This window comes from Xenopus laevis, chromosome 6S (assembly GCF_017654675.1).
Source record: "Xenopus laevis strain J_2021 chromosome 6S, Xenopus_laevis_v10.1, whole genome shotgun sequence".
In the NCBI taxonomy this organism is placed as follows: Eukaryota; Metazoa; Chordata; class Amphibia; order Anura; family Pipidae; genus Xenopus; species Xenopus laevis.
Genome location: NC_054382.1, coordinates 66945283 through 66969758, shown reverse-complemented (window position 1 = coordinate 66969758; position 24476 = coordinate 66945283). Strand labels below are relative to the sequence as shown.

Here is a 24476-nt window from a genome sequence, read left to right as displayed (position 1 = left end):
TTTGGCATCAAATCCGAAAAGGTTGTAGGTTTCTATGACAAATCTAGAAAATTCTTCTGATTCCATTTTTTAACAATTTTATAGAGTTTTTTGACACAAGACATTTTTGTGACAATTTATTCTAATTAGTTTCTCTTTTCTTGACTTTATTTTTGCCATATTTTTATTTTTTATAATTACAATTCTACACTCTCTAGACGTAACACAGCAAATACTTGGCTTTTCCTAAGCTGCAGATTGCACATAACTGCAATACTTTGCAAAGCACAATATCTTGCTTAAGGTCTGTGAATTATACAGGAAAACATACATCACAGTTCAAATGATAAAGGATATTAGCAGCCAGTTCAGAGTTCTATGACCTGTACAACTCATACTGTGTCTCTGAGCATCGAAATAGTGACAGAAGTCCTCCGTGACTTTTTAAATGCTTAAAATTTAAACTAGATAATATATTATGCCATATAAAACCTTGAATCCAGCTGAGTTGTCCCTAAGGGATAATAGCTCACACTACAAATTGCTACCTGGGTTGCTAAGCAAAGGTTGTTGAATGCCATAGATTATTTTTCTATGAGAGAATTAGGAGATTTCCTACTCATTAATAGCTAAACATTTGCTCATACATTACAGTAAATGCACAATACTGCAAATCCTACACAATACTAAATGCCAAGTGCAACTATTCTGATTTTACATTTTGCCTTTAGAACATCTAAGTGCACAATAGGGGAAGGTGAAAGTACCTCTTGTAAAATCAGTATGTCCTTGGTTCCTGTTACACCATGTAGATGCAGAAAGTAAGGAACATTCATGTAAATGCCCATAGATGTCCTATGTGCCTATTGAATCGAGAACAAAGTATTTTATCCAACATTGGCAAGTCAGACAGAGGAGACAGGTTGCATTTGCACCTTGCCACCCTGCTTAAAACGAACCTTTATTTAGCTAAATACATTATACATTATAATCATTTTTATATCATTTTTTGATCATGAAAGATTGATTGATGTTCTATCTACCACCCATTATTCCTAGTGGGAAAATCAGGACTAATTTATACAACAGCTTTCCTCACCCTGAATTTCTGACAACATATGTTTCTATCTGACAGCTTCATTAATTGACCATTTAGAATGTAGGTAAAATCTCATGTGTACATCAAATCAATAAGGGTTATGCAAAGTGAAACTACATGGCAGAATTCCTTACATAAATGACACTTGAACAAAAAAAATACTGTGGTAACCCCAGTGAATACCTCCTTGCCTGCATTCAGCAGTGTTGTATTTATGAGAGTCAGGCAGCATGTTAGGATCCCTGCTTTCCTTACCCATGCACTAACTTGCACTTCTGAATGATGGATGCAGACAGTAACATGCCCTGCATATTCAAAGTGCAAAAAAAGTGCAATCTGCTTTTTACACTTTGCATCTTTTTACTTGAATTGCCACAGGCCTCGGTGCTCTATTCTGGAGGACAGTGACTTGCAGCACTGTATTCATGAGTGGTGATCGGCTCATGGGGAAGGCACACAAAAGTCTCCTCTCCTGACATATTACAATAGGTCCAGATTTGTGGAATGGCCACCTATGCACGGGCTTAGGGCTGCAGAATTCTAGGATTTAAGACCATGGAGTACAAAATTACAATTACTGTATTAAGCTGTAACAGTTAAAATTCAGCAAAGTGTGTGCAAATTTGAAGCAATTTTAAAACTTAAGTTTCATAGTTACATAATTGATTTTGGTTAAAAAAAAAGTGCATCAAGTTCAACCCTTTAAATGCATATACAGTTGTGTTCAGAATATTAGTGGTGTGTTTAAAAAAGTGAATTAAGCTAAAAATCCTTATAATAACTTATTTCCATACAGGTAAATGTATTGGAAACACTGCACATTCTATTTCAAAACATGAATAAACATGTATCAAATTTGTGTTATTCCACTACAAAAACTGAAACTTTTTTCATCCTGTTACATCCCACAATGCTTCTGTATTTCTTGGTTTTGCCTCAGAAACAGCATTTTATATGTCACCCCTCAAGTTTTCTATTGAATTAAGGTCGGGGATCGGGCTGGCTATTCCATAATATCAATCTTGTTGGTCTGTAAGCAAGACATTGGTCATTTACTGGTGTGTTTGGGGTTGTTTTCTTGTTGAAACACCCAATTTCAAGGGCATTTCCTCTTTAGCATAATGCAACATGACCTCTTCAAGCATTTTCATGTATTGAAACTAACCCATGATTCCTGGTATGTGATAAATGCACTTTGGCTGCACTTTATGTCTTCTCCACTCTTCAATAAACTTTTTAATCTATGTTTGAAATGACCCATTTTACTCAGATGTTCAGAGAGAAATGCACTTTAATCAGCATGCACAATATTTGTTGTCTCCCTTCCTTAAATAAGGACCATAATTGGCACTTGTATTTTCACAGAATGAATGACCTCACTTATTGAACTCCACACTGCTATTATTTGGAACATGCTATTATTATTTTGAACACTGCTGTTATTTTGAACAAGCCTCAATTAATGATTCAGTTAAACAGAATCAGCTGTATACATGTCATGACTGTTGGGTCTGTTGGTTTTTTTATTACTCTACTACACCTACTAAATTATTTTTAATTTACTAGTTACTAATTTCTACCAAAAGCAGTGAATGATCAGGTGAGTGATGTGGAACTGCTATTATTCTGAACACAACTGTATTATTATATATACTTACATCACCCAAGAGGATATTCCACTACATCACAGCTCTTAATCTAAAACATAACTTCAGTGTTGCAAGTAAAATTTTAGTTCCTCTAGTCTAAAGTGGTGGCATCTGGTACATTGATCTTTTTTTCTGGAAAAAATCAGATTCCCCACTATCTGTCTATAATGTTTTCTAAGAGTAATTAAGTTGCCTCTCAAGCAGTCAGAGAAAACAACCCAAACTTTAAAGAGTCTTTCATTAGCAGTCCAGTTTCACAGTTTTCCACAAAAATCCCCAAAGCATTCTAATGACAACCTCAAGGTCATTAATGAAAAAGTAAAGTTTCAAAACCAAACCCCTCCAGTACTGAACAACACCACTGGTAAGATTAGAAAATGTTCCGTTTGGTGGCACTAGTGATGGGCAAATTTATTCGCCAGGCGCAAATTCGCGGCAAATTACTGCATTTTGCTGGCGGCAAATACGTTTGCAAAACTGCTGTGAAAATTTGCCTGCATCCAAAGAACGAGACCAAAAACGAGACAAATTTTTCGCCAATTCACAAATTTTTCGGCAAATCGGAATGGGACAAATTCGTCCATTACTGGCCACCACTTGTTGTAATCTACCCTTTAGGCAGTTCTCTATGTTTAACAATGTAACTGTAATGAATCGGTGTGGTACTGTATCACATTGTGTAACAAAATGTAAGTAGATCACATTCACCCAAATGTTTAGGCTTCTAATTACCTCCTCATATATGGCAATTACATTTACACATAAAGCAATGCAATGCAAAGTATTGTTATTGTAATGTATTCAAGTATCTTGTCCCTGGCCAGGGCAGGGATCAAGGCATGAGGTCATTCAGCTCCCTCACCATCAAGCCTTGCACCCCCATCTCTTAATTCTTAATTTTCCCCCAACAAAGCTTACACAACAGTCCAGGATGGGTGTGGAAGGCTACAATTTAAAGTAATCAAAACTGAAATCTGGAAAAATAGAAATTATGTCTTGGGTTCTAATTGAAAATTGTATGAATGTTAATGTTTTCTGGACATGCACTGCTTGTTTAATTTAATTTGCCAAGTGACTCTCTATTTTTATAGCCATTTATCTTGATCTACATACGGATTGTGATGAAATCAATCTAAATCTAGCAATTCCAATGACTGTATATTTGATTTTGGGTTAGGATTGAGACCTAACAGAAGTGATACAGCAAATGTTTGCTGTGATCCCGTATTATATTTTTTACTATTGATGATCCCCAAAGAAATAGGTATACCCCTCACTGGAATAACTGCCCACGAAAATACTTCTACAGTATTAACCACCAGATGGCAACATACAGTATCATCACAATGTCCAGTGCCCTTCTAACAATCCTGGAATATATGACTATGAAGATTTTCATTTATCCAGGTCATGGTTTATCTAATATAAGTAATACAAAAAACATCTGGACTTGCTGAGTAATTATTGAAAATGTTTCCCTACTCATCCGATCATCTTCTTCAGTTAAACTGACAAAGGATCCAATGCCTAAAGAAAAACAAAGCAATGTGGCATACACAATCCAGTGCAGTGAGGAGTGCACTGATCTATACATTGGGCAGACAAAACAACTGCTCGCCAAGTGAATGGCTCAGCATAGGAGGGTGAACTCTACAGGGCAAGACTTGTCTGTCTTTCTACACCTAAAAGACAAGGGACACTCCTTTGAAGATAGCAATGTCCAAATATTGGATAAAGAAGACCACTGGTTTGAAAGAGGCGTGAAAGAGACAATTCATGTCAAGGTGGAGAAACCATCCCTGAACAGAGGCGGGGGGCCTTCGACACCACCTGTCTGCTACACACAATGCTGTACTCACATCTGTACCCCGGCGGTTTCAGAACACTTCACACATCTATTCATGCAACTCTTCAAAGTAACACCTGTTTCAAGGCGTCGCATGACACATTGGTAATCCTATCACAGTAACTACACAGAATCAACACCTCTGTGAATTTCAGATCTCTCTGAAGAGTTACAATGTGCCATTGTGATTGGATTAGCGGAAGAGTCTATATGCCGAGAACTTCCCACAGCAGTCAGTTGAACTGAAGAAGCTGCTCGGAGGAGTAGTCTTCAATAATTACTCAGCAAGTCCAGTTGTTTTTTTTTTAATTACTTATATTAGATAATCCTGGATTATAATTGCCCATCCATACCACAGCTGTTAGCAACTGTATTTGTAACTTATTATACTTGTACAATTTAGCATATGGACACTTTTTACAGACGAGAAAAGAATTAGTCTTTTCATAAGTAGCTGCTGAGTGGATAAAATCCTGGCAAAACACTTTGAAACATTTATCTGTTACTATCATTTCAGTGTTTGACATTTACAGCTGCAAGTATTACACTTCAACATATGTTGTGAGGGCTGTTTCATGGCTCTTAATTTGGGATATAACGCTCAGAATGAATCAGCGCTGATAAAATTTGTTTCACATGTCAGAGTTAAGATCTATATAAATGCTGCATCTGTGCTTCTTGCAGGTACCATGTCTGTTATTTAAATAAACTCATTCCAAACAAAAAAAAGTTCTATTAACACTTCAAAAAATCCCATATGCAAGTGATGCAATAAAAAATAATGTATTTTCAAACAGTCTCTTAACAGAATATTTTAAAGGAAAATAATTCTTCTATTCCTATAAATTATGGATAACAGGATTTTACTTTAGTACATTCTTCATAATTGTGGGAAAAAAAATTATGCAAAAACGATGCATCTTGAAACGTAAACTGTCATTATAGTGCCCCCATACGTAATTTCCTAACTGGAATCAGAACAGGCATGTACTTTTTTTATCTTTTAATAATATAGTGCCATTATATTCCACAGTGCTTTACAGAGACTGTTCATTAAACATAGCAGTCCCTGCATAATATAAGGTCTCTATTACATTCACTAGTACTAAAGTACACAAAGGCATAAAGACACATGGAGAAATTCTTGCAGATATTGCAAGGCAGTAGTACTAACTATTGTGCCATTATGCATTACACTAAACACAACTAGGACCCTGGCTTCTTCTTTACATGTTCCCTCTAACACATCATGGAAAGGCACTTTTAGCAAATAGCAATTGCACCAATTAATTAAAAAATGCTGACTAGGTTCATTATGAAAATGAAAATAATACTGCTGCCTTAAATGAAATGGCCGAATAATAAACTCAAAGTGTTTCCTCTTCATGTAATGGTGACTGTGACCATTTAGGTCAGAAGTATTGTTTTGGAGTGTGCCACTAAGCTGAAAAACAGAACCATGACATTGATCTGAACCATCTCCCTACCTCACATTAAAGCAGATCGTTTTCAAGGAAAGAAAATTTGCTTATAAAGCTGAATGACTGAAAAAATTACTGTGTATATGAAAATTTTTATTTAAATTTTTATATACAGCATATATAGTATATGAGATATTGCACAGATAAAAAATGTTGCACTTCCTTATTGATGTCACTAAAAGTCATGTGACTTTTTGGATTCAGAATTGGTTTGGCAGCCAATTGAATTCAGCCTAATTTGAATGTTGCTGAAAAAAAAAATATATATACATAATTCTACTAACCAAAAGGGCCGTTAGAAATTATAATAAATAGCTATGATAGAATTGTAGGATAAACAGAGTTCGGTTACTCTCTTGCCAGAATGCCTATACATGTTTGATTTCCCAATAAATGGTACCTTTAATTAACTTAGTAACTGTTTATGCCTTTGTAATAATTGTTATTTTTTCCTATAGCAATTCATTTCCAGTAGAAGAATGGAATGTATTATCCATATACCCATTATCCAGGAAGTTATGAAGTATTTCAATGTGATTTCCCATTGTGTATTCAAACATGCAGTTCTTTATTTTTGTCTGACATGCTTTATCTCTGTTTGAATAAGGCAGTACCTTGTGCTTGATATTAAATAAGTTGCATAACCCATGTTGATGGTATAGACATAGGACCTGTTATCCAGAAGGCTCGGGACCTGGGGTTTTCCAGATAACGGATCTTTCCGTAATTTGGGTCTTCATGCCTTAAGTCTACTAGAAATTCATTTAAACATTAAATAAACCCAATAGGCTGGCTTTGCTTCCAATAAGGATTGCAATCACTGATTTTTTTTTTTATATCGACATGTGGACATAGTATTTTTATGCAAAAGGAAGAAAGCAGCTGAGTCTTCTATGTCCATTTGGATTAAATTTGGATAAAAGTTGTTTAAGCCAATAAGGTTGTAAATTAGGACAATACCAGAAAATATGTGATAAATTTCCATTGGGTTGATTGCATCTCCAAGCATGTATCTGTGACATTCGTATGCATGTTGTACCAGTGGGAATGATTTTATAATTATTTTCCTGTAATTTTCAGCAAGTGGTAATTTTGATGGTGCATTCAGTTATAAGGTCCCATTCTGCTTCTGTAAAGGCTGTGCCCAGTTCCTGTTCACATTTTTGTTAATATCTACTTAAAGCGATATCTGAGTATTTAATCAGAATTAGGGATGGGCAAATTTTTTCCCCTTGTTTCGCCGCAAAAATTGCACCCACAGACTTGTATGGTGGCATGCATCAAAAAAAAAAAAAAAGACGTGAAAAAAAAAATGGTTTCTAAAATCCAATTAGTCTATACAGGTTTTAAAGTCCATCAAAGGAAGTGACCTACTGATTCTTTCCATATGGCCGTCACCACACTTGCTGTATAGAACAAATAAATAGACATTTGTAACGTATATAGGAACAAAACGTATATTTTCCAATAGACACAATGAAATATCCATATTTTCTAAAAATAGATACAGGTTATAATCTTTATTTAATCCATGTGGATGTAGTGAATTTAATTTTCTTATCCACCACACCTCTCTTTGTATAAGTTTCAACTCACGATCCCCACCTCTTTTTAGTGGGGGCACTGTCTCCAGTATCGTGAATCTCAACTGTTCTGCTGTATGCCCTTTCTCTTTAAAATGTTTGGAGAGTGGTAATATCATATTCCCTGTATTAATGGTAGATCTATGTTGAGAAATACATGACTTCACCTTCTGTATTGTCTCCCCAACATAGATCTTTCCACAAGGGCACACTATAGCATATATCGCATATTGTGAGATACATGTGTAGCATCCCCTCATGCGATATACCTCCCCCCATACCTGGGTGTTCAAAGGACTTCCCCTTTATCACAAAACAACATTGTTTACAATTAAGGCATGGATACATGCCACAATTCCTGACTCTGAGGCATGTCTTCCTCAATCCTATTTCCTTATACTGTATGTTTGTGTCCTGGTGACTTGAGAGCATCGGGAGTGCTGTCCATTCTTGTATACTATTTATTTATATAAGAAACCCTCTCACAGGACAAGAACTAATAACAATAAATTAAATTTCCTTTAATTAAAATTCTACATAATTTATAAAATAATTCACAGTATTCATACAGTGAATATTATTTTTCCACCCCCACTGCAAATTAGATTTTATATTTTGAAAAGTCTTAAGTCTCCCTCACAGTAACCCTACACTCTGATGTTATTATTGTTATTACAATTTAATTCCATTCTGAGTTCTAAAAACAGGCAGCAGCTGTTTCCTTGTAACATTCTGTACACTTGCATGTTATTTTGTGAGTTTTGAGGTCTATTGATTATTGTGTGAGATTGATGATGCCTTAGTCTGTGATGTAGCTTCAAATTATGACAGAATATAAAGGGCATTACATTTGTCATGGTGACTGTTATTTACATTCACGTACATGACTACCCATAATTATTTTAGTCTCTTGGTGCCATAAAAACATTTTGAATAAAATTAACATCCAGGGACATATTTATCAAAGGGTTGAATTTCGAATTGAAAAAACTGCGAAATTCGAATTCGAAAAGACAAACCGAAATTAAGTTGAAGTTTGTTTTTTGGTCTAATAGGTCTGTTTTTGTATTATGGTGAAATATTTTTTTAAATATCATAAAATCAATACTAAACTATAAATGATATATGAATTCCATTCCCCTTTGGTATATAATGATAATCGCTCTTCTCTGCTTGAACTTCTGTGCGTGATAAAGTTATTTATATTTAGTACTTAAGCTATTTTATATTTTACTTTTTGTACCTTTTAGACTTTAAATACTGATGGGTGAATCTGACCCATTTCACTTCACCGAAAATTTGTGAACCCCCTAACTTGTACCTAAGAAAGCATTTTCTTTATAAATAGAATGCAGGCATTTGTAGCTCATTACTTGAGATGATTTAGGGCTCTTACTGATGAGCGTTTTTACCTGCGCTCCCCTGCATTCCGTTTTTCTGCGTTCAGTTGCAGGGGAGCACAGGTATAGATGTGCTGTTAGATGAGCAGATATGCTGCTCTCAGCCTGAAAAAATATGCAGGCTGACAACAGCCAGAGCCAACAGCGTGTGACCATATCCTAAGACTTTTCTAAAGCATTTGATATAGTACCACACAAGGTTGCTTAAGAAATGTTGGCCTAAAACATAGTGGGGCTCATTTATTAACGCAGCGCAGCGCTAAAAAGAGCGCAGTGGCCTGACATTTGCCCAGCGCATGCGAGTATTTAATAATGTAGCGCACGATACCTTAACAGTGCAATTTGTGCGCTAATGTAGACACAGACAGGTGCGACGTGTGAAACTGCGTATCAGCTGTCGCAGTGCTTATAATAAATTGTGCGCACAGGAAGATACCGCAAAGGTAAGGATTAGTTGTGCTCATGTATGAATGCGCTGCTTTAATTAGTTGTGTCACATATTGCGCATATTGCGTTCACTTAGACGCATCTGCATTTGTTTCTGTGCTAATATTTGTTTGGTTGCAAAGGTGTTTAGCCTACCTGATACCCTTAAAGGAACCTTGGTCAATATAAACATGTTGGGTGGAAGGCGTGGTTAATATGCACTTTACAGGGGTTGTTCATCTTTGAGTAAACTTTGAGTTAAACATCCCCACCAACAGCAGCACCATTGTATTTGCCAGAACACAGTTTAGCAGTGTGGCTCTGCACACATATATAAAATTCTCTTTTAAGCAACATGAAACGCAAAAATGTGAATATACTAGCGCAGCTGGGCAGGAATGCGCATTTTGAAGAGCGTTACTATTACGCCACGAAGAGGCAGTCGTAAAAATTGTGGTGCTGTTGCCCGGGTGCAGTTTTGCACATATACAGACGCAAATCTGCGACGGGCGCAGTGCAAGCGCATTGTAGCCACGCCCACAGCCACGCCCCTAACAACCACGGCATAGTTTGCGACATAAATGCCCAATCTTTTGCGCAATGCGCATAAACAAAACCATCGCAAAAGCTTTGTGTTATGCGCAATATCACGCAAATATATTAGCGATCACGCTCGTGATGGCGCAGACAATCTTTTGCGTCCACTTATGCGCTGCGCTGCTTTAATAAATGAGCCCCAGTATTTGTACTTAGATAGAGAACTGGCTCAAAGATACATTACAAAGAGTGCTGGTAAATTCAACTTTTCTAATTGGATTGCTGTTGTTAATCAAGTACTACAGGGTTCTCTACTTGATCCTTTGCTTTTCATCTTGTTTAGTAATGACCTGGAGGTGGGCATTGAAAGTACTGCTATTTTTTGCTGATGGTACTAAATTGTGCAGAACTAGAAGTTCCCTGCAGAATGCTGCCACTTTGCAGAGTGATTTGACTAAATTGGAAAACTGGCCAGCAAATTGGAAAAAAAAATAGTTTCAATGTTGTAAATGCAAAGTTATGCATTTTGACAGAAATAATATAAATGCAAGTTATACACCAAGTGGGACATTCACTAAGAATCGTAGTTGTGCTGGCGTCCGCTTCACCGAGCTTTGCCGCGCTTCGCCATGCATATTTTCGCCAGCGCTCTGCAAATTCACTAAAATCCGAAGTTGCGCTCAGGGGTAGCGTAAGGTTGCGAAGTTGCACTAGCGTTAATTCGCCTACTATGCTAGCGATAGTTAATTTGCATACTGCGCCAAATTCAATTTTCAATGGAAGTATTCATAGTAGCACTACACAAGCCTGGGAAACCTTCAAAACAGCAAATAAAATTTTTATTTTGCCCTACACATGTGCTCACTGTATAGTTAAGTTGCCATGAGTTAGGAAATGTAGGGGGGAAGGAGGGTAGCCCCAAAAAAAATTTCAATCTTTTTCAGCCTATCACCCATAAAAAATGAAAAAACGCCAGCGTTTTTTGGGACTTAAAATTTTTTTTACTTTTTTTGAAGAAATCCCTATCTACTCTATTGCGCTTCGCCTGGTCTGAGATGGCGAAGGAAGTCTGGCGTAAAAGGTAGTGTTCAGAATCATTCGCGCATTAGTGAATTTGCGTAGTTAGGTCAGTTGCGCAAATTTGCCAGGCGTAAGGGTGTGAAGTAACACTGGCGAATTCACGCTAGCATTAGGCGCTTAGGCATTTAGTGAATTTGCCCAATGCGTTGGGAGTTCCTCAATTGAGAAGGATCTAGGGTTTTTTGTAGATAATAGGTTGTCTAATTGCAGGCAGTGTCATTCTTTGGCTACTAAAGGAAATGTCTCACATTAAAAAGGGAATAAACTAAAAGAATAAAACATAATGTTGCCTCTTTAGGTCCCTGGTAATGCCTCACCTGGAGTATGCAGTGCAGTTTGGGGATCCAGACCTAAAAGGATAGAATATAAGCATATACATGTTAAAGAGATTGCTTAGACGGATGGAAGACTTAGATTATGAAGGTAAACTGTCAAGGTTTAGGTTGTTTTTCTGGAAAAAAAGATGCTTGTGAGGGACATGATTACACTTTAAAAGAGGACATTATAGCAGAGGAACTTTTTTTTCCAACTAAGAGGATCACTACACCAGAGACCACCCCTTTAGACTAGAGGAAAATAACTTTCATTTGAAGCAGTATAGGTGGCTCTTTACAGTGAGGGCAGTGAGGTTGTGGAATGCACTGCCAGATGATGAAGGTTAATTCTTTTAAGAGTGGCTTTGTATAATTTCTTGGAAAAGCATAATGTTATTGTGATACAAAAATTTACAATTAGTATAGATATTGGTATGTGCAGTTTATGTGAGATTATGGAAAGGCGATGTGAGTGTGTGTATGTATAGACACTGGGTTTCATTTGGAGGGGTTTCAACCCAACTTAACCCAACTTAACTATGTAACTATCTAGTTGTAGGCTGTGGGCTGTAGATCAATCTAAGTCAAAATCTTGGACTTGCACAACAAAAAAAATTACGACACTGCAATTTTTTTTATATTAAGCACTAATAATTATTAAGTAGAATTACCTCTTTACATGGTTCTATGTTCATGATTCTTCCTCAGTGTACTTAATTTGCAGATAGATGGATAGATAGATCACTGTGTGAGTGACATGTGCACCCTATTATTTTTCTTCAGCTGTGCTGTGAAGATTTATATTGGCTGCTGTGGGAACCATGGAGTTACTGTGCTAGCGCCAAGGTTCCTCTGTGTCAGTAGATGCAACTGGTCTCTATGCAGAACAAGAGGCAAGAAACACTGAGTTGTAATGGCTTATAATACACAAAAGCCATGAATAACTTGTAAATGATATCCTTATAAATGGTGAATTCTGATATTATCAGTTATAAACAGTGCGTTCTGATGTCATTTCTGTCACATGACTCACTGAAACTTGAGTATTATAATAAATAAAGTACCCCCAGTTGCAAAATATGAGGATATGAGAAGACAATATTTTACCAATATCAACAACAACTTTCTTTTGATTTTGATTAACTAAATCAAATTTTTGTGTGGGAAAAAAAGTATCATATGTATATTAGTATTATCAATTGAATTTAATATTCAGTGAAGTGTTATCTCCAAATACCATTCCAACATATATTGAATCTAGGTTTCCAGAACCATCAATAAGAGCATATATGAATTTTCCAAAATATTACCATAACTGTATTTTAGAGTAAACTCTTATGTGGACACAGTAAGTCACGTATTTTTGTAAATAAACTAACTGCTTATCTGTCACTGCAACTGAATGAAGGGCAAATTTACCATAACTATTATGCCTAATTTTACTGTTCAATACTTTAATACTTTCAAAACTCATTAGCATGGAATAAACAAAAAGAACACAGTGAATTATAGCAATACATAATGACACAGTATGAAAAATCAAGATATAACTAGCTACTTCCTATAACAGTAATGTGTTATCTGTGCATTTTTATGATATATTATGCTGAAGGCTCCATTTTTGTACAACTGACTTCATTGCTACACAGCTAGTAGCACAGTAAATGTGTTCAATCTATCCTCCAGATCAGTCCAATCCTGGCATCCAGTGCTTTTCCTCTTTATCCATTTTTCTGCCACTGTGGCAGACACAAGCATTTCACATATTTCATGTTTGCTTTTAATAAATCTGATAAAAGTCTAGCACTGAAATGCATTTGGGATCTGTTAAACCATTCTATATGCTGGTCAGATATATCATTGAATTATAGAGGTTGCTGGTTTTTGAAAGCTTGGCATTAAATAAAATGTAATTTTATTTTAAAAGGAAGTTTGGTCCAACACATGGATAAACTTATTTAGAAAATATGAAAGTTTAAATTACTTTTTTTTTCTTAAAGTAAATCATCACATTACAAGAGAAGGCAAAAAAGTAATAAAAATCGAATATAACCTTGTAAAATGCATTTTTTTCCTATCTGCGTGAGTTATTTCTACAAGAAAGAAAATATGTCATTCAGGCAGAACTGTGTTTATGAATCAATTCCTCAAAAGTAGAACATATTCAGCCGATGGCTTCAAGTTTTCTGCATGTGAATAACGGAGGATCTATTGCCCCATAATAGAGTTCAGTAGAAGAAGAATAAAAAAAATACTATAAAGTCTAACCTGCGGGGAATTTTAAATATTCTTACAGGGTTAAAAAATATATATCATTTTGCAGAAAAACATCTTTTTGTAATATAACAAACACACAGCATCATATTTGTTTAACCTTTTGAAGAATTACTGTGCCTTTGTCTCAGGGGTGACTGTGTCATAAATCTATGAAAATTTCATTTTTGATTAACTAGAAAATTGGAACTCTGATGCCCACAGGTCTAAAGCAGAACTTTTGCCATTAAATAACACAGTTTGATATTACCTTCACTTCCACTTTATGAGAAATATTGATCATTAGTGGACTGAATATCATTTAGTGGAAACATTAGGGGTTTGTTTTCATCTCTCAAGAGACAGATAATTAGTGACCTTGGAGCACAGGTTTTTACTGATTTAGACATTATTTTATTCCATCCTTGAGATTTTTAACGTATATACGTCCATTGTGTGTTTGCACTCATTATAATTTGAATATTCATATTCTTTTGCTTATCAATCCATCTTCATATGAGCAATATTTGTATTTAGTGAGTATATATGTAGATCATATTTAAAACTACTGAGAATTAAAAGGTAGGTAATATACAAGTCACACTTCAGTCAAAAATTATTTTGGTCTAACACTGTAGTGGTAAGGTGATAATAATGTCTGATAATTAAAACAAGTCTACTACGTACTAAAAATCAAAACTGTGCCCTAGCTCACTGAATTAGAGGCCCTCTTTGATACATTTTTAAAGATATATTAGTAAATAGTAATTCAAAATCATTAATTACAGCATGAATACAATTAAGCAGAACATGAACTGTGCCATAAACTACAAAATGTAACTTAGGATGGATATATGTTTTTAATTTTATTAAGGACATGGAAGAACCCTATACCATACCCAGTATTCAGTTTGCCATTCTTTATAACAATAGATTTTTATGGGTATAATGGTATATTTAAAGCTGCAACTAAGGGATAGAGTGCCAGATATCTCAGTAAGTTGGTGTGTTTTATATGATACATATTTAGGTTGGATATTTTCATTTGTATTATTGGCCCAATGACTTACCAGGTACCCAAAAGTTGGCATGTGCTCATTTAATCATAGACATAGGGAAAGAGGAGACCAGGAACAAAGCAGAAACTAGCATATTTTAGTCCAAAAGTGAAAATAAAAAATAGTAGGACAAAAAATCTTGATAGTCTAAGATTGCTAGTTCTATATTTGCCACAATATGTTTTGAGCACAACATTAGTGGAAAAACAAGAATTTAAAGGAACACACAGGAAGTGAAGTAGTTACCTTTGCACCCCCATAAGCAATAATATTGTCTGACAATGACATGTCCCAAGGATAATTTAAAGTGTAGTAGATGCCATATTTTAGTCCAAAAGTGAAAAATAAAAAAACAGTATGACAAAAAATCTTGATAAAATGTCCTTTAAATGTCCATTGAGTTACTATATGCAATATAAATGAATGTAGTGACGTTAAAAGATATAGCAAGTAACTCTTGTATGTGCTCCGACAACTTCCAGAGCTGCCTATTTTAACTCATAAACTATTTTTACATGTGCGACCCTTTTGTCCAAATGTACTAAAGTCATTGGGCCTTTGAATAATTTTGACGTGCGTCAATTTTGACGCAACAAATTTTCCCACTGTGAATTTTCACGGCAGTTTAACAAAAACATTTGCCATTTGCGAAACTGGAAGTTTACAGTATGTGACTATATACACATTGTTTTACCCCTGGAGCAAATTTTTCATATATTCTAGCATTTATTACCTAATGGTTATGTATTAAAATTGAATTTACTGCTTGTCATCTTGGTTAGCATGAACTATTTTCTTCAAAGAAAACCATATTTATTAATGAAGAAATGCATTAAAGTCTGAATAAAATTTTTTTTTTCCCCACTTAAATTTTCTAAAATATTATACTGTAGCTTTACATTCACTGTATCTCAAACAAACTTTAATAACTGAACACTACTATAATTATAATAATTCTTAAAGCACTGAAAAGTTTCATATCATATTTATTGAAAAAGTTGCTTTGAATTGTCTTCTCTTTAATTATGCAAACATATAACAATATTTGTCTTAAAGGGATCCTGTCATCAGAAAACATGTTTTTTTCAAAACGCATCAGTTAATAGTGCTACTCCAGCAGAATTCTGCACTGAAATCCAATTCTCAAAAGAGCAAACAGATTTTTTTTATATTCAATTTTGAAATCTGACATGGGGCTAGACATATTGTCAATTTCCCAGCTGCCCCTGGTCATGTGACTTGTGCCTGCACTTTAGGAGAGAAATGCTTTCTGGCAGGCTGTTGTTTTTCCTTCTCAATGTAACTGAATGTGTCTCAGTGGGACATGGGTTTTTACTATTGAGTGTTGTTCTTAGATCTACCAGGCAGCTGTTATCTTGTGTTAGGGAGCTGCTATCTGGTTACCTTCCCATTGTTCTTTTGTTTGGCTGCTGGGGGGGGGAAAGGGAGGGGGTGATATCACTCCAACTTGCAGTACAGCAGTAAAGAGTGATTGAAGTTTATCAGAGCACAAGTCACATGACTTGGGGCAGCTGGGAAATTGACAAAATGTCTAGCCCCATGTCAGATTTCAAAATTGAATATAAAAAAATCTGTTTGCTCTTTTGAGAAATGGATTTCAGTGCAGAATTCTGCTAAATCAGCACTATTAACTGATTCATTGTGAAAAAATTTTTTTTTCACATGACAGTATCCCTTTAAAGAATATGTTACTGCTGATTATAGGGGTGTAAACACCTAACATAAAAGTTGTAAAATAGTTTTAATAAAATTGTGTATTTGTAAGCTTTTGTTTTTAGTTCATTTTTAAAGCTTTCCTTATTGCATTTCATTGTGGACTGAGGTTTTAAAAGCACAGAAAATGGGTGGTTAAATAGAAAAATATCTGAAACATTTTATTTGTTTGATCTAATACTGTTTGTCTCTACTATATGGCCACGAGCAAACAAAAAAAGAGGTGATGCCTTTGCTGTTACTTGCCATACTTGTTGAATCCATACATATGTATATTTATAGTCAAGGCAATTCTCATTCCTTTTCATTCATGGTAATATGCTTTTTATTTTAGCTTCATTCTGATGTGGACAAGGGAGCTGGGTCAGTAAAGTATACTCTACTAGGCGATGGTGCTGGAACAATCTTTACAATTGACGATACAACAGGGGACATCCATGCAATTAAAAGCTTGGACAGAGAAGAAAAGCCCTTCTACACATTGCGTGCACAAGCTGTGAATATAGTTACTGGAAAACCTGTGGAATCAGAATCTGAATTTATCATCAAAGTGCAGGACATTAATGATAATGAGCCAAAATTTCTTGATGGTCCTTATGTAGCCAATGTTCCTGAAATGTCTCCAGTTGGTAAGTGAGATGTCATTCTCTTCTCTTGAATTAATGAATACATGTTTTCAGGAAATTCTTTATGCAAAGCCAGCTGCATCAAATACATGCTAAATAATGTGTAATTCTAATCCAATTTCAAAAACAGGTGTGCATATATTTTATTGTGAAGTAATGAAATATAAATGAATGATAAGCCAACAAATTGATTAAAATAAGCTTTTTTTTTGTAAATTAATCTCATATGATCCAGCACATAAACCTTTAGACTTAGATTTTCATGTACACACATTTTTTCAGTATTTTTGAAAAAAAGTGATGTCAATATCATCTTGTTAGCCAAGTACCTTTAAAGCATAAGTGGAATATGAAACTGAATTAGCTAATGTAATACAATGTAAAATTAATAATTATCTCAATTATCCATTCCTGGAAGCAAGAAAAAAGCATGTTATGTTTAACAAATATGCTACTACTGAGGATATTTATAATCAAAGATGAAAATAGCCAAATAATTTATTTATGTTTTCAAAATTTGACATATATTTATTTAATATAAAATAATATATATTGACCATCTTCAAGAGTAAACAGTATTACAGCCAAATTAATTACATGAATGCTAAACCTTTAAACTTCCCTTTGTACTCATTGAATGGAAATATTAAGATTTCAGTTTATCCCTTTATGTTTTCTTTTAGATACTTCCTCTCTTCCTTCAGCACTTCTTGTCCCCTTCCTGGCAAAATAGAATAGTTGTCAATCAGAAGTGAATAATAATAATAATAATAATAATAATAATAATAATAATAATAGACTGTTTGGGTTATGTATAATTTAAAAATAAACAAAGCTAAGCTTTCAAGTTATTATTTTGAGGAGCATTTTTTTAATCAGTTAAGTTCTTTTAAAAATTTAAATTCCTGCCACAGTAGCGCTAAACTACATGCCAGATTTTGAAGCATGGTGTCAGATCAACATACTTCATTCTACAAGTTGTATGTAGTTGTACTGGTCAAATATAATAGGAATGCTGCATCCATCTGCTTCTTGAAAGTTCATAAATTTGCTTTTTTGGGCACCTAATTATTAGTGATGGGCAAATTTATTCGGCAGGCGCGAATTCCAGCGTTTCTCCGCAGGCGAATAAATTCACGAAACTGCAGTGAAAAATTGGCGGCGACCGTTTTTTGGACACTACTAGTGATGGGCGAATTCGCAAAAACGTTTTTTACGCTGGCGCCTGTTTTTTCGAAAAAAAATTTTGACGCCGGCGAATTTTTTCAGCGAATTTATTTGCTGGCGGCGAAATACGCAAATTCGCCGCAAATTCGCGCCTGGCGAATAAATTCGCCCATCACTAGACACTACTGCATTTTCGCTGGCGAAATGAAACGGGACAAATTTGCCCATCACTGCTAATTATTAACAGCCTCATTTTAGTGGTTTTATGAAAATAATATGAATTCCTAGTTAAAACTGTTTCACATAATGTCAGGACTAAAAAGGGAATGTTAAGTGAATAGGATTTGACTTTTTTAAGTTAAAAACACAATCCCAACGCAATGACCCAGATATAGAGGCAATATATATTTCTTTGGGAATGACAATGTGAAAACGAATGCAAATTGTATTTTCTGTAAATCTGACATTTGTGTCACAAGAGGATTTTTAGTACCATTCCATAAATCTTTTCGCTTGTGGAGAAGACTCAAAGATTCAGTTAGGAACCATATTTTAAAAAAATGTGTTTTTATGTTTGATTTTTTTAAAATGTGTTATATAGAATATAGGTACCACAAAAACTCCGATACAGGTATAGGATCCCTTATCCGGAAACCCAATATCCAGAAAGTCCGAATAGACTCCATTTTATCCAAATAATCCAAATTTTTTAAAATGATTTCCTTTTTCTCTGTAATAATAAAACAGTAGCTTGTACTTGATTCCAACTAAGATATAATTAATCCATATTGGAAGCAAAACCAGCCTACTGGGTTTATTTAATGTTTAAATGAATTAGATGAATAGACTTAAGGCATGAAGACCCAAATTATGGAAAGATCCGTTAACCGAAAAACCCCAGGTCCCGAGCATTCTGGATAACAGGTCCCATACCTGTACAAAACTGCTCCAAGTAAAAGATGTTGATGTCCCATAGAAGTCATTGGGAGTTGCACTGATCCTATTGGACCATATCTAATCAATTCGAACTTTTAAAGGTGTTCAGATTTTTTTCCCCAGTAATTGTCCAAAAAAGTAGAATTTGTAGAGGTTTTCATAATTTTTTTTGCATATTCAGTGTTTTTTGTCCATCATACTTTTTATAGTTGGATCTTTTAATAACTGTCAGGGCATTCGTGGTTACGGAGAAATAGAGTGTAATCGTTGTTTCAAAAACCTCTAAAACCATCAAAATTCAACCTTTAATACACACTGTAGGCTTCACAGTCTTAAGTAAAATAGCATTTCCCTGTTGTGATATACAGTACCTGTACACCTTTTGTCACATCACAGTCCCAGTTGAACTGTTACACCTAAGAAAACATTTCACATCCTTTTTGAGTAAATGAGTAACTGGGAAAACAACATTTATGGACTTACATATTCTTTAACCCTTTGCCTGCCAAGCACGTACGGCGTACGTGCTGGCAGGCAAATGCTCAGGCTGCCAAGAACGTACATTGTACGTTCTTTGGCAGCTGAGCGCTCTCTCTGCTTCGGCGGCTTTTGCCGCCTCCGCAGAGAGTGGGGAGAGAAGACAGCCCCCTAGGCAACGAGGCTGGGGGGCTGTCAAGTCGGATCTGCGACTCGATTGTCGCAGATCCGACTTCAAAGTAGCAGACGCATCGCATGGAGCGTCTGCTACTACACTCTCCTTCTTCCTGCCTGCAGAGCCGCCCACGCACTTCCTGCTGCGCAGCAACTCTGCAGACACGCTGCCAGGACTCCTCCAAAGAAGACAGCGATTCTCCTGCTCCAAAAACGGTAAGTGCACGTTTTTTTACACACTTACCTGCACCTACACATACTTACAGTACATTTATGCATTTTAGTAAAGATTGGAATTTTTTTTAATTTTTTTTTTTTAATTTTAGCACACTTGGTCCCTTTTGTACAGTTATTTACACTTATTTACACTTATTTACATGTATTTGCACACTCAGATAACTTTTATTAGTGCACAAATATGTATACACAAACAGGTGTTTTTTTTTTTTTTTACGAATTCATTATACTGTTATCTTTTGTTTTTTTTGCCTAAAAACGTGTTATTTTGGCAGCGTGACTATTGGATAATCGATTTCGGCCACTAATTACGCTGTCAGAACAATTATTTTGTTATTTCATTGATTTACGCTATTTTTGTGGTTTTATTGCAATTTTATCCCTGCATTATTGTTCCCTATGTATCTTTAGTATCGTTTTGCTGTTTGGTGCTTTGGTATAGAAAGATAGATTTTACTTAGTTTGATCCGCCAAAATATGTGCTTTCCAAAAATATATGGGTTTCTGGGGGTCTTTTTACAGTTTGGGGGTCTTACGGCACATAACGTACAGTTAGGGTTCTCTTTTCTGCAGCTTAGTTGGCTAGCGTGAAAATTCATAGGCACGTTTTTCATTTGGGGTCCATACACAACACATACTTTGGTAAATCTATACATATTGGGCATCAAACTATTTATTAGACCTCTGACGTCCATATTTAGAGAGATTTTTCTTTGTACGTAAAACATTGTGTCCGATAAATGCGGCAAACTGCAACATTTTTAGGCGATTTTCAGAAATGTTGTAAAAACCTATATGTTTAGAAAAGCTTTGCAGTTTGGTAGTTTCGTGTAGAAAGACGTCGTTATCTTTGTTGGAATCGGCAGAATGTGTACTTTCCAAAAATGTATGGTTTTGGGGGGTCATTGCTGTTAGGAGGGTCTTGAGGCAAATAATATGAAGTCAAGGGTCTATGTTCACAGAAGGCGAATCGGCAGCGGAGAAAACTCATATTCACTATTTTTATTTGGGGTCCGCACATGCCAGCTGCCTTGGTATATCTATGCATATTGGGCATCAAACTGTTCAGTAGACCCTTGGCATCAATATTTATGGTGTTTTACAATTGTATGTAAGATATTGGGTGAGATAAATGCGGCCAATTGCAATATTTTTAGGCGATTTTCAGAAATGTAAAAACAGTTGCTTTTATCGCCAAATTTAGGAAAGGCTTGCGACTTGGTACTTTGGAGTACAAAGACATGCATACCCAATTTGGATTCGCAGGAATGTGTACTTTCCAAAAATATATGATTTTATGGGGTGAACGCACTTTTTTCTACCTTTGCCCCCCCCAAAACAATGTAAATGTGTTGATTTTGCAGTACCTGAAATGACAGACCATATGGGGGTCTTTGTTTTGGGGCCCCTATACGCCACGTGCTTGGGTACACCTATACATATTGGGCATCAAACTGTTCAGAGGACCCCAGGCTTTCATATTTGGGGTGATTTGTCTTGATACCTAAAAGTATGTGGGTAATACGATGCTGCAGGGTCGAAATTTTGAAGTCATTTTTGGAAATGTCCCCAAAATCACCAAATTTAGGAATGGTTTGCGGCTTGGTACTTTGGAGTACAAAGACATGCATACCCAATTTAGATCCGTGGGAATGTGTACTTTCCGAAAATATATGGTTTTCTGGGGTGAACTTACTTTTTTCTACATTTGCCCCCCTCAAAACAATGTAAATGTGTTGATTTTGCAGTACCTGAAATGACAGACCATATGGGGGTCTTCGTTTTGGGGCCCCTATACGCCACGTGCTTGGGTACACCTATACATATTGGGCATCAAACTGTTCAGAGGACCCCAGGCTTTCATATTTGGGGTGATTTGTCTTGATACCTAAAAGTATGTGGGTAATACGATGCTGCAGGGTCGAAATTTTGAAGTCATTTTTGGAAATGTCCCCAAAATCACCAAATTTAGGAATGGTTTGCGGCTTGGTACTTTGTAGTAGAAAGACATGCATACCCAATTTAGATTCGTGATGTGTACTTTCCGAAAATATATGGTTTTCTGGGGTGAACTTACTTTTTTCTACCTTTGCCCCCCCAAAAACGATGTAAATGTGTTGATTTTGCAGTACCTGAAATGACAGAACATACAAGGGGGGGTCTTCATTTTAGGGCCCCTATATGCCACGTGCTTGGGTACACCTATACATATCGGGCATCAAACTGTTCAGAGGACCCTAGGCTTTCATATTTGGGGTGATTTGTCTTGATACCTAAAAGTATGTGTGTAATACGATGCTGCAGGGTAGATATTTTGAGGTGATTTTTGGAAATGTCACCTAAATCACCAAATTTAGGAATGATTTGCGGCTTGGTACTTTGGCGTAGAAAGACATGCATACCCAATTTGGATTCGTTGGAATGTGTACTTTCCGAAAATATATGGTTTTCTGGGGTGAACTTACTGTTTTCTACTTTTGCCCCCCCCAAATCGATGTAAATGTGTTGATTTTGCAGTACCTGAAATGACAGACTATATGGGGGTCTTCCTTTTGGGGCCCCTGTATGCCACGTGCTTGGGTACACCTATACATATCGGGCATCAAACTGTTCAGAGGACCCTAGGCTTTCATATTTGGGGTGATTTGTCTTGATACCTAAAAGTATGTGTGTAATACGATGCTGCAGGGTAGATATTTTGAGGTGATTTTTGGAAATGTCACCTAAATCACCAAATTTAGGAATGATTTGCGGCTTGGTACTTTGGCGTAGAAAGACATGCATACCCAATTTGGATTCGTTGGAATGTGTACTTTCCGAAAATATATGGTTTTCTGGGGTGAACTTACTGTTTTCTACTTTTGCCCCCCCCAAATCGATGTAAATGTGTTGATTTTGCAGTACCTGAAATGACAGACTATATGGGGGTCTTCCTTTTGGGGCCCCTGTATGCCACGTGCTTGGGTACACCTATACATATCGGGCATCAAACTGTTCAGAGGACCCTAGGCTTTCATATTTGGGGTGATTTGTCTTGATACCTAAAAGTATGTGGGTAATACGATGCTGCAGGGTAGATATTTTGAGGTGATTTTTGGAAATGTCACCTAAAGCACCAAATTTAGGAATGGTTTGCGGCTTGGTACTTTGGCGTAGAAAGACATGCATACCCAATTTGGATTCGTTGGAATGTGTACTTTCCGAAAATATATGGTTTTCTGGGGTGAACTTACTGTTTTCTACTTTTGCCCCCCCCAAATCGATGTAAATGTGTTGATTTTGCAGTACCTGAAATGACAGACTATACAGATGCAGCCACTTTGGTTTGTCTGTTTGACACAGAATAACTAAACACAGATATCCCATTTATCTCATTTAACACAGAAAACTGCGTCACAACATCCCATCTAATAAAAGCATTCACCATTGTGAACAATGGTGCTTTGGTATGCTAATGAAAAGGTTAAATGCATTAAATGAGTTAAGATGACTTTAGATAGCACAGTTTATTCAATTAACTCTGAGTCATGACGCATTTAACTCACAAATCCAAGTGGCTTCATCTGTATGGGGGTCTTCATTTTAGGGCCCCTATATGCCACATGCTTGGGTACACCTATACATATTGGGCATCAAACTGTTCAGAGGACCCTAGGCTTTCATATTTGGGGTGATTTGTCTTGATACCTAAAAGTATGTGTGTAATACGATGCTGCAGGGTAGATATTTTGAGGTGATTTTTGGAAATGTCACCTAAATCACCAAATTTAGGAATGATTTGCGGCTTGGTACTTTGGCGTAGAAAGACATGCATACCCAATTTGGATTCGTTGGAATGTGTACTTTCCGAAAATATATGGTTTTCTGGGGTGAACTTACTGTTTTCTACTTTTGCCCCCCCCAAATCGATGTAAATGTGTTGATTTTTCAGTACCTGAAATGACAGACTATATGGGGGTCTTCCTTTTGGGGCCCCTGTATGCCACGTGCTTGGGTACACCTATACATATCGGGCATCAAACTGTTCAGAGGACCCTAGGCTTTCATATTTGGGGTGATTTGTCTTGATACCTAAAAGTATGTGGGTAATACGATGCTGCAGGGTAGATATTTTGAGGTGATTTTTGGAAATGTCACCTAAAGCACCAAATTTAGGAATGGTTTGCGGCTTGGTACTTTGGCGTAGAAAGACATGCATACCCAATTTGGATTCGTTGGAATGTGTACTTTCCGAAAATATATGGTTTTCTGGGGTGAACTTACTGTTTTCTACTTTTGCCCCCCCCCTAACGATGTAAATGTGTTGATTTTGCAGTACCTGAAATGACAGACTATATGGGGGTCTTCCTTTTGGGGCCCCTGTATGCCACGTGCTTGGGTACACCTATACATATTGGGCATCAAACTGTTCAGAGGACCC

The 24476-nt window shown here is 36.1% G+C and overlaps 1 protein-coding gene across 3 annotated transcripts in view; it reads left to right on the top strand.

Moving 5' to 3' along the window:
* cdh12.S (cadherin 12, type 2 (N-cadherin 2) S homeolog) overlaps window positions 1-24476 on the top strand; it is a 435062-nt gene that overhangs the window by 289981 nt on the left and 120605 nt on the right. For all 3 annotated transcript variants that reach the window (XM_041567647.1, XM_018241720.2, XM_041567646.1), the window contains one exon: window positions 16774-17068. In XM_041567647.1, coding sequence (XP_041423581.1) covers window positions 16774-17068 — 295 coding nt within the window. The remainder of the gene's footprint in view (window positions 1-16773; window positions 17069-24476) is intronic.